The sequence below is a fragment of the Myotis daubentonii genome, chromosome 7, assembly GCF_963259705.1.
Source record: "Myotis daubentonii chromosome 7, mMyoDau2.1, whole genome shotgun sequence".
In the NCBI taxonomy this organism is placed as follows: domain Eukaryota; kingdom Metazoa; phylum Chordata; class Mammalia; order Chiroptera; family Vespertilionidae; genus Myotis; species Myotis daubentonii.
Window position 1 is genome coordinate 56039803 of NC_081846.1, and position 12110 is coordinate 56051912.

A 12110-nucleotide genomic window follows, 5' to 3' on the forward strand; every position below is an offset into this window, starting at 1 on the left:
GAATTTCTTTATTAACAATGCCATCTTCTAAACTAGACTGAGAAAACTAGAATCCTGTTTTGATTTGAAGGTTCTAGGATTTAATGTATGAGAATTATATGAAACTACTTTTAAAAAATATGCTTGCCAATTAAAAAGCGGAAGGTTTCTATTGTTTTAAGCAATGATAAATGGAGATAAAATAGCAAACCTGAGTGGACTAAATAAATCTACAACCGGCAAGGGACAAAAACAAAATGTTGTCATGAATAATGATACTAGCGTCCAAGTTCACAGACAATGTTATTTCTCTCCATTATCTGATAGATGTCATGGTACAAGCTAATGGAAGAACCAGCAATGTCCCTTGGGTTCTTAGAACCGGCACAGTGAATGGTGTCCTGGCCACAGCTTCCATGGTGCAGTGCCTTGCTGGCTTCCTAGCATAGCAGTTTCAGGCACTGGGCATGTTAATGGCGTGACTCAATATTTAGTTTCACCCTCCTTCCTTTTGAAGCACCTTTACAAAAGGTTCTGCCCACTGCGATCTGGTTACAAAAGAACGTTTCTAATTTCAAATGTGCTGGTACCTGCAGAAGAAATTTACTAAAGCGTGATGAAAATCCATGTGCTCTGCCAAGATGAGGATCATGGACAACTAAGACCTCTAACTGCTGCTAGTGAAGTTCATCAGGCAGTTTAAAATGTTACTCCTTTGTGTCATTTCCCTTGCTCCCCTATTTCCTTTGAGACTTCTCAGTTCTTAAATGGCCCCATTGCTTTTGCTTCCCTGTGCAAGTTAAGGATGCATGGTCAGGAAAAAATGCAAAATTGGATGAAAAAGTCTAATTTGCTTTCTTGTTAGGTTTCCTGGGTAATTTCATCAGGCCTTTCCTTTCCCGCTGACTCAGCAAGTCTGTCCAAAAATCAGCCCTGTTTGAAATGTTTCTTCAGAACGTTATATGTACTGAAAATAAACTTTTCAAGATAGCTTCCAACTTCACTTAAAATTTCAATGCTGGTTAAATTTTAACACATCTTTCTTTTAGGCCGTCATGTGAAAGCATATAGACAAGTTTCCTAGATTCTGCTTCTGATTCATTTGGGTTGGGTAGGGAGCTTTGCCACCAATCAATGAACACTAACTCATTCAGCTGTTTGGAGGAAATGCTGCTGGCTGCACTTCCTTGGGTTCATTTCTAGGGTTTTAAATTTATCTTCAGTGAATTTGCATATCTGAACACATTTGAATAAGTCAAGGACTCCACGTACCTGTGAAAAACTGGTTTGGGAGACATAAAATTGCTACTCCAATCTCTGTCTCGTTCTCACCAGGCAAGTGTGCAGAGTGGGTGCATGTGAGCTTTGCTGGCAGATGCTCACCCAGAAAAGCATAATATCCTTCCTTCTCCCCTCTGGCCACCCCTCATCTCACGCACATTATGGGTTGGGGTGTGCTGCATGGGGTGTGATTGCAGAGTAAGGCACACATTGTACCAAAAAAATGTATTATTGCTGGCTTCATGGCTTTACCACCTATACTTTGAAACTGGAGCTAAACTCTAGTCCTTGAAAGAATGAAGCCCTGCCTGTAAGAGTCAAATTCTCCTCATGCATGTATTTCTGGGAATTACACTGTCATTTTGCATTTATGAATGATGTCCAGGGTCTTTGGGTATTTTTCTGCTCCGTGTTCTAAAGAATTCATGAGAAATGTTTATTCTGGTGCCATTCTGTGCACCTTATTATGTTTTAATGGCATTTTTAATTGCCCAGAAACTTACATTATATAACCATTTCCTTTCCCCCTTTTTAAGGTTTGAACAGGCTTTTATTACCAGTCTGATCAGTAGTGTGGTAAAAACAAAGGACAGTTATTTTTGGATAGCTCTCCAAGACCAGAATGACACAGGAGAATATACCTGGAAGACAGCAGGGCAGATGTCTGAGCCGGTGCGGTATACACACTGGAATGCCCATCAGCCTCGTGAGTAGAGGGGACTGCGACACCACTGTTCCCTCCTGTTTCCTTTGCTCCAAATTATTCCTATCCTTTGATCCACCTCCTGTGATTCTTCCTTAATGTTTTTCTTAATGCATAAATCAACTAAAACAATTACCACAGGTCCTCAGGGGGTGACATATGGCCGGTCATTTTTAAAAGTCTAATCCATACAAGTCATTTGACGTATTCAAGGTGTAATTCATTGCTCAAGGCTGAATGTGCCTTAATTAGCAGAAGTCCAATTTCTCCCTCTTAAATTCTGTCAAATAATCCCAGGGGCTTAGTTGAGAATAGTTCCTGATACTTCACAGTGAATAGGCACCGTAAATGCCCACGTGGGTGCCTTTCAGCAGTTCACAATCACTGTACGTGACTTGCTGAAGAAGCTTGACCCATTACTTAGGAAACATTCTTGTTAGTCCATCTCCTCTGTGGACTCTGTGGTATCTTAGCAGGATTCCAGAGTCACAGCTCTATCAGTTCACTCAGGTGTGCTCAGCTCTGGATCCCAAAGCACGAAACTGCCAGGTTAGCCAGTTCCAGAGAAGCTAATGGCTTTAGCCACAACCTACACCCGAACTAGCTCCTGTGGAATAAGCCTAAAGCCATTGTATTAAGCTTAAGTTACCAACCTAGGCTCAACACCTCTTTCTATTAGTGTGAATTCCTATTTGAGTGACTCGGTCCCTTTCTTGCTTATGGATCTGAATCAAGGCTGTTCCAATAGACATAGGCAGTAGGTTATCTCTAGATTTGTATCTGGAGGAAATGGGTTAGCGACTTCAGGTTCTTCCCTGAGGAAAGATAAACATTGTTATAATTATAACAATGATATCAAATATTAGTCAAAGGGCTAAATATACTAAAGATGGAGATTATCAGAATGGATCAAAAAAATACACAACTATATGTTGTCTACAAGAAACCCATTTTAAATATAAAGGCACATATATTAGAAGTAAAGGGGTAAAGAAATGCTAATCAAAAGAGGCAGAAATAGCTGTATTAATTTCAGACAAAACAGATTTCAGAACACGGAAGGTTTTCAGTGATAAAAGGGACATTACATAATGATAAAAGAGTCGGTACTCTAAGACAAAACGGTCTTTAATGTGTTTCCACCTAACAACCGAGTGACAAAATACAGGAGGGAAAACTGATAGAACTGAAAGGAGAAATAGATAAATCTATTATTATAGTCAGAGACTTTAACACTCCTCTACGAGAAATGGACAGATCCAGCAGGCAGAAAATCAGTAAGGACCAAGTTGAACTCAACAGCACCATCAATCAACTAGATATAATTGACATCTATAGATTATAACATACAGCAACAGCAGATTACACATTCTCCTCAAACTCGCATGGAACATTCACCAAGACATACCACATTTGGGCCATAAAACACACCTTTCCAACTTTAAAAAGAATAGAAATCGTACACTTTTTGCTCTCAGACCACAGTGGAATTAAAGTAGACATCAATAGCAGAAAGATAGCTGGAAAATCTCCAAATACTTGGAGATTAAATTGTACACTTCTAAATAACACATGGGTCAAAAAAACAAATTTTAAGAGAAATTTTAAAATATTTTAAACTAAGTGAAAATGAAAATACAATTTATTAAAATTTGTGAGGTGCAGAGAAAACAGTGTATAGAGCAGCGGTTCTCAACCTTCCTAATGCTGCAACCCTTTAATAAGTTCCTCACGTTGTGGTGACCCCAAATTTCATTGTTACAAATAGAACATAATTAAAGCATAGTGATTAATCACATAAACAATATGTAATTATATATGTGTTTCCGATGGTCTTAAGCGACCCCTGTGAAAGGGTCGTTCGACCCCCAAAGGGGTCGCGACCCACAGGTTGAGAACCACTGGTGTAGAGGGAAATTTAGCATTGAATGCATATATTAGAAAAGAAAGATCAAAGCAATAATCTAAACTTTCACTTTAGGAAACTAGAAAAAAGAAGAGCAAATTAAATGCAAAGTATTCAGGAAAAAAGAATTACAGCTTAATCAATGGCATTGAAACTAGAAAATCAATAAAACCAAAAGCTGATTCTTTGAAAATATTAATGAAATTGAGACGCTCCTAATCAGGCTCACTAAATAAGAAGAGAGAAGACAAAAATATTGTAAATAAAAGAGGGGACATGACTACAGATTCCATGGACATTAAAAAGGTAATAAGAAATATTATATACAACTTAGACCTTATACCCTATACAGAAATTAACTCAAAATGGATTATAGACCTAAATACAACATGCAAAGCTATAACACTTCCAGAGGAAAGCAAATAAAAAAAAAAACCTAGATGACCTTGGGTATGCAAAGACTTTTTAGATACAACAACAAAGTCACAATGCATGAAATAAATAATTGATGAGCTGGACTTCATTAAAACTAAAAATTTCTGTTTGATAAAAATAATATCAAGAAAATGAGAATACAAGCCACACACTGGGAGAAAGTATTTGCTGAAACCACATTTGATAAAAGACTTATCCAAAATATAGAAGGAACTCTTAAAACTCAACAAGAAAATAAAGAACACAATTTAAAAAATGGACAAAAGGCCTAAGTTAAAGAAGATATATAGATAGCAAGTAAGCATATGAAAATGTTTAACATATGTCATTAGGAAATTGCAAATCAAAACATGATATATCACCGCACACCTATTAGAAGGACCAAGATCCAAAACACTGACCACACAAAATGCTGATGAGGATGTGGAGCAACAGGAATATCTCACACATTGCTGGTGGGAATGCAAAATGGTTCAGCCACTTTCCTTTTATTTTTGCATATATTTTATTTTTTAAATTTATCTTTTTTGTTTAAAGTATTATAGATGCCCCACACCCAGGCCTTCACCAAACTATTGTCTGTGCCCGTGGGTTATGCACATATGCATATAAGTTCTTTGGTTAATCTCTTTCCCACCCCCCAACCCCTACCACTTCCCTCTGAGATTCATTAGTCTGTTCCATGGTACAGCCACTTTTGAAGAGTTTGTCAGTTTCTTACAGAACTAAACATACTCTTACTATACGATCCAGCAATCATACTCCTTGCTATTGACCCAAATGAATTGGAAACAGGTTCACACTAAAAACAACACATGGATTGCCAAAACTGATAAGCAAGCAAGACATCCTTCAGTAGGTGAGTGGATAATTAAACTGTGGTACATCCAGACAATGGCATGCTATTCAGTGCTAAAAAGAAATGAGCTATCAAGCAATGAAAAGAAATGAAGGAAACTTAAATGCATATTGCTAAGGGGAAAAAGCCAATCTGAAAAGGCTACATACTGTGTGATTTCAACCATATGACATTCTGGAAAAGGCAAAACTATAGGACCATTAAAAGATGAGTGGTTGCCAGAGGTTAGTGGGAAGGGACAGATGGTGGACATATGTCTTTATATTTTTGTTCAAACCCATAGAATGTTCAACACCAAGAGTGAACCCTGATTTAAACTGTGGACTTTGGGTGATAATGGTGTGTCGATATAGGTTTATGGATTTTAACAGCTATACCATTGTGGTATGGGATTCAATAGGGGGTGGTTTGTGTATGTGGGGGCAGGGGGCATAAATAAAGTTGTACTTGCCACTGTTTTCCTGTGAACTTAAAATACTCTCAAATATACAGCTTATTATTGTTTTATAAAATGGTACTTTTTAAAGATGTATGCCAGATGAAGTTAAGACAAGATGTTTTTGAGTGTGTACGCATCAGTTTAGAAAATTTATATAGTAACTAGAGACTTTGCATAGCTCTAAACAAGAAACATCCCAGTTCACTTAATAAACAACCTTCTCATTCTACAGACCTATGAATAGTATTAAAATGCAGAGATGAATAAAGTTCCATGTCATACTTTTACTGAAGAAAAAAAAAGCTCGGGTATCATTTCTAATATACTTTGGAATTTAAGAATGTCTATACCTGTCAAAATGAATTAATACATTTTGAGTAGACAAAATTCTTGGTTTTTAATGTTACCTTCCTTGGGGCATATTTGGATGTCTAAAAGCTGGAACTGAAGGAGAGCTCCTTGTCATTCATGAGTTTCTGCTATAATTTGAGTGGCACTACTTTTTTTTCTCTTTTCCCTGAAGCAAAAATAATACCATGATGCTCAGTTTGGCAGCTCCTGCTGATTGACACTGAGTAAATTGTCTCTGAATAACATGAAAATGTAAATCCTTTTTGGAAGAAAATAGCAATATAAAGCCCCTGTGTTTCCTTTTTTCTTTTAAGTTGCAGCTCGCAGAAACACCATCCTAAATAATTTTTCCTTCCTGTCTCACACACACACACACACACACACACACACACACACACACACACACACACACACACACACCTTGGCTTAGTCCCCATGTCAAAATCTTAATCCAGCCCAGACTTACTATATAAATTGACCCCTGAATAGGAAGCCTGCAGCCTTTCTATAAACTCAACCAAGATTCTCTCCTATATCAGAGTATCAAAATAGTTGATCTGTAGTGGAATCACAGTTGTGCTACTTTTTTCAACTTTGCGCCATGTTCTCCATGTAGTATAATGACCCACCATATACCCATCACCCGGTGTCATCAACTCTCAACTCATGGTCCATCTTGTTTCACCTATATCCCCACCCACTCCCCCACTTCCCATGTTGTTTCATAGCAAATCTCGGGGGTTATATTGTTTCATCCATAAATATTTTAGTATTATCTCTAAAAGATAAAGACTTCTTTTTTAAAAAATGAATATAATACAAATATCATACCTAAAAGTAATTAACTACAATTCATAACAAATCTTCCATGTTCAAATTTCTAAAGGACCAATAAATATTATATAATGTATTTTACAGTTTGTTTGAATTGGGATTCTGGAAACTTTCACACATTGCAATTGGTTGATAAGTCTCCTAAAATCCCTTTTAATGTCTAGGTTTCTCTCTTCCTTGGCCCTGCCTCTTTTGTATTTATTGATGCCTAGATCCATTGATCCATGAAGGGTTTTTTCATTGGTAGCTGGGGGAGGGAATACAGTTTTACAAAGGTGTCATTTCTTTCAATCAATATTTTTGTTGCTTTGTGACACAGTTTTCACAAGAAAGACAGAATAAATGCTTAATTCCTTCCCTTTACTAGTTTTTTAAATGATTATTTGTTTATAAGCATCCTGCAACAGTGACTAGTTTTTTCATTGATTTCCGAGAGGAAGGGAGAGGGAGAGTGATAGAAACATCAATGATGAGCGAGAATCATTGATGGGCTGCCTCCTGCATGCCCCACACTGGGGATTGACCCCGAAACCCAGGCATGTGCCCTTGACCATTATCAAACCCAGGACCCTTCAGTCCACAGGCCAATGCTCTATCCATTGAACAAAACCAGCTAGAGTAGTGACCAGTTTTTTAAGCATTACCATGAAGTAAGGGTTTTAAATATGTTTGATATGTTTTAATCCACTGCAATTGTTATATTTTTTTAATGAAAATGAAAATCTCAAGCACTACCTCCTGAGTCTTTTTAATATAACATTGGTAGTCTTCGTGCTATCTTGCTATCTGATCTGACAAGATGTAGATTGCTGATCTGGATCTTGAAACATCCATTTTATCAAGGAACCCTGGTTCATCTTAATGGGAAATGATATTATTTCAGTATCACAATCCACCCATAGGAGTGCTCACTGCTTGTTGGTTTGTGATGAAATAATTCTCAAGTTCAAACTGATATTTTCAACTTGAATTCAGGACTACAAGGGTTTTTTATTAACCTGTTTTATGTATGCATTCCTTTTCTTTCATGCCAACATTCCCTGTTCTCAAAGCACTAGGAAATTCTGAGGTTTTTATTAAAACAAACAACAGCAACAAAGAGACTCTGTGGTAGTTGGTATTTTGAGAGAAGTAACTATTCAGAAAACAGTTTTGAGCCTTATTAACTAGTGTTATTAATTAAAGGGAAAATGACAAATAGGGCCTTTCTCATTTAGGGGGAAGCTAATGCATTGAAACTAAAATGGACTTTGGACTTTGATTAAAGACTCAATGTAAATGGAGGCTGCTCAATAGTGAAAGAAAACAAATAAGTCCACACTAGCTAGGACATTCAAAAATACTTTCCCAAGTTACATAGAGTTTCATAGATGTATGTACATCTATGTAACCCTTTGAAATCACTATTTTGCATCCATCCCAAACCCAGGCTCTGTGACAACGGCTTTGTGTTTCTAGATCTAGATGCCCCTGCAGAACAGGCATATTTCATGCACGTGGGATAACGCCAGGGCACATTTACCCCAACTGTCCCAAGTCAGGGGAAATCTGCCAGTGACCAGGAAAATGGGTCCCAGTAAAGGAAGGCTGATCTGTTTTCTTGCTCAGAGAGAGGAGTAGTAAAAAGCATGCCCAATCAGCCGATAGATAGGCCAATCTACTATAAGGTTCCTCAGAAGTCTGAAACAACTACCACATAAGTGACAACAAGCTCAATCTGAGCACCCTTTGGTGCTTTATGTAATTACTAGAGGCCTGGTGCATGAATTCGTGCACCAGTGGAGTCCCTTGGCCTGGCCTGTGGGATTAGGCCAAAACCGGCTCTCCAACATCTCCCAAAGGATCCTGGATTGCGAGAGGACACAGGCCAGGCTAAGGGAACCCACCAGTGCATGATCAGGGCCGGGGAGGGAAGCAGGAGGCTGGCCAGCCTGGGAGGGACCGTGGGAGGGCTCCAGGGTGTGTCCGGCTCATCTTGCTCAGTCCTGATCAGCTGGACCCCAGCAGCAAGCTAACCTATTGGTCAGAGCATCTGCCCCCTGGTGGTCAGTGCACATCATAGTGAGCAGTTGAGTAGCCTTAGCATATCATTAGCATATCATGCTTTGATTGGTTGAACGGCCAACTGGATGACCAGATACTTAGCATATTAGGCTTTTATTATATAAGATATGAGTAACTGTCATACAAGGTAAAGATGTGGTCATAGATATTCAGGTAAATGCTGTAGCCACACAAAGAAGAGAACATGGCCAGGGGCATGAGAGGGAGCTCCATGGAAATGGAGGCACATTATCTGAGGGGAAGATTCAGTCCTTCATTCAACAATTACTTATTGAATTCCCACCTACGCTGTACCTTAACATTGTCTCATAGTAGATTCAAATAAATCTGCTTTGAAATTCTAGAACAAGTCCTCATGAACTATGTAGACAGGCAAGTTAATAAGCCTCTGTGCCTCCGGTTTTCCATTTGCAAACTGCAAATACTAATATCTGCCTCAGATAGTTTTTGAAGTTCAACAGAGAACGGACCATATAAAATGTCTAGCACAGCATCAGGCAGATAGACAGAATGCCTTCCCTGTCCCAGAGGCTTCACTTTTTTCCATGTCGAATCTCAGAGGGAAGACAGGGGTGGATGGGTGAGTGGGAAGAGATCAACCAAAGAACTTGTATGCATATATGCATAACCCATAGACACAGACAATAGGGTGGTGGAGGCCTGGGGCAGTGCGGGGGGTGGGGGGGGGCCTCGAGCTATAAGGGGTCAATGGGAGACAAAAGGGGATATATGTAACACTTTTAACAATAAAAAATTTAAAAAACAAAGGTAGATAGATGATAGATAGATAGATAGATAGATAGATAGATACATACATACATAGATACATAGATAGATAGATAGATAGATAGATAGATAGATAGATAGATAGATAGATACATACATACATACATACATACATACATAGATACATAGATAGATAGATAGATAGATAGATAGATAGATAGATAGATAGATAAGGCCCAGCTACAGTTCCCTCCTGGCCCTGAGGTATTTGGCCAGAGAGGAGGAACGCGGACCCTTTCCCAGCTCAGTTCATCTTACATGGTGAGAGAGCTTTGCCAAATGGAAGAGACTGGAATGGTGAACTGGAATTTCTTAAAAGACTGGAAGATTTTCCATTCATGTTTGAGGAAGAGGGTGGCGGAGGAGGGCTTGAGGGAGGGTAAGACAGGTTAGGAGAATGAGTTTAAATGTGAGCTTCGCCACTTTGGAATAGGGTGATAGTTTTTCTTCTCCAAAGGGAGAAGCAAACGAGTTGTTGAATTTCAGAACAATTTCTCTGCGAGAAAAACCACCTCTTCTCTTTCCCACACCCTACCCTTATTTTTTGGCTTTGCAAGCATCCCCACAATATGTGATTATAAATTCAGTTTATACCCGCCTTAGCCCAGTCTCCCTTTATTACACCACTTTACTGCTTCTTTGGGGCTGAGATTCTAAAATTTGGGTCAAGTGTTCCATTAAGTTAACCGCTTTAGAATAGCAGTAACACTCCTGAAGCACTACGCATCTTCATAACTGTTCACAGACATCTCTTCTCCACTAATGAAGATGAGTTGAGTATCCTTAGTATCCAAACCCAAAGCTATTTAATCACTGTCTGATGGGGGAAAGTAAGGCAAAATGCAAGGCCAACAAAACAGTACATTACATTTTAAACTTGCTGATTCAAGCTTTATAAAAATTCTTTGAACCTGCAGGCAGAACTCATGCCACAAAATTCCAGCTTTTTATGGAAAACAGCCAAAATAAGAATCTCTAAGCAACATCTTAGGGGTGGATGTAGCCCTTGATATTTTGGGGGTGCCTTTTAAAACATCGTTTCATTTCATTTTCATTCAAACCCACAAGAAGAAAAGAGATGATTATCCCCATATTCTAGATAAGCTTTTTTTTGTGATGAATATAACCTGTTTAAGTTTTGAGTTACTAAATGTTTGTGCTGGGACTAGACCCCCTAGACCTACAGCTCCAAGTCAAAGGCTGCTGGGAAAGGAAGGATGGAGGAAACAGGTGGGAGTGCATGGGTCCCTTCCTCTTTCACCAGAGCAGCCCTATGAGTGTAAGACTTTGAGCTTCCGTGTGGATTCCACAGTTCAATTTTATCAGAATTTCATCATACGAGCATGCGGCATCTCCTTTATTGCTCATGACCCTGCTAGATTCTGAGCTGCATTTTGAAACTGCGTTCAGCAGTACTGCAAGGCTGCACATACAGGAGGTTGTGGTTATATGCTATAACCACATCTCCTCCTTGTCTGGCCCCCAACATGCCATCTTTAACACTAACTAGCTGTTCTAGTCAATGGAACCCACTAATGGCCTTCCTATGGACCAACTTTCTCTTGACTTGCTTTTATTCTGTGTGAGTCATACTAATTATGTTTCCTTGTTTAAGACGCGTCATTTTCACCTTTGCAGGTCTGTTTGATACGTCAGTGTGCACGCACACAGGACTGTGAGCTTCTTGCAGATGGGTGCTGCCTTGTTACTGTTCTACCCAGCGTGCACCCAGGATTGTTGAAGACACAAGCAGTTGTTCTTTAGCTCCCTTATTCTTTCTCTACTTTACACTCCCCCGTTCCTTCAGGGAAGTTCTTTGCAGCTTGTCTTTTTTCTTCTCCCGCTCTTCCTTTTTCCCTCTCTTCAGTCTTTCTGTCAGCATAACACAACCAAAGGTAATTCCCCTGTATCTAAAAAAATGAAACCACTCCTTCTGAAGGGAAATTAAGCAAGACAAATATCTGGTACTGAGTGACTACATTTTTTAAAAGCTCCTTTAGATCCAAAGTCATTGCAAGTCTTCAGATGCTTCATCTATAATCAGTTGCTTTTTTTATATAAGCACTCCTTGAAAATTCTTTTCTCTTTCTCATCCTTCAAAGCTCAGCTCAGACGTTACTTTCTACAAATTCTTTACTGATACTCCGAGGCAGATTCCACCATCCTTCTGAAGTCTCCCATGGAAATCTGGATACACGGTTCCTATAGCACTTCCCACATTATGTTGCCTGCAATTAAGCGCTTATGAGTCCGTGCCTCACACTAAATTAAGAATTGGGTTTTATTTGTTTTGTGTTGTGTTATCCTTCTGCCTTTACAGCTCACATAGAGCCTCGCCTGGTATATACTTGTAGATGCACCATTTTCTTGTTGTTGAATGTTGATTTAATTAATTAGATGATCACTCTGGATTTAAAAACAAAAGCTCACTCTTTCTCTGTTTTTATTTTGTTTTTGGAATGGGATTATCTTC

The 12110-nt window shown here is 38.9% G+C and overlaps 1 protein-coding gene across 1 annotated transcript in view; it reads left to right on the forward strand.

Moving 5' to 3' along the window:
- Positions 1 to 12110, forward strand: part of PLA2R1 (phospholipase A2 receptor 1) — a 105676-nt gene that overhangs the window by 56337 nt on the left and 37229 nt on the right. The window contains exon 11 of the mRNA XM_059704300.1: positions 1797 to 1966. Coding sequence (XP_059560283.1) covers positions 1797 to 1966 — 170 coding nt within the window. The remainder of the gene's footprint in view (positions 1 to 1796; positions 1967 to 12110) is intronic.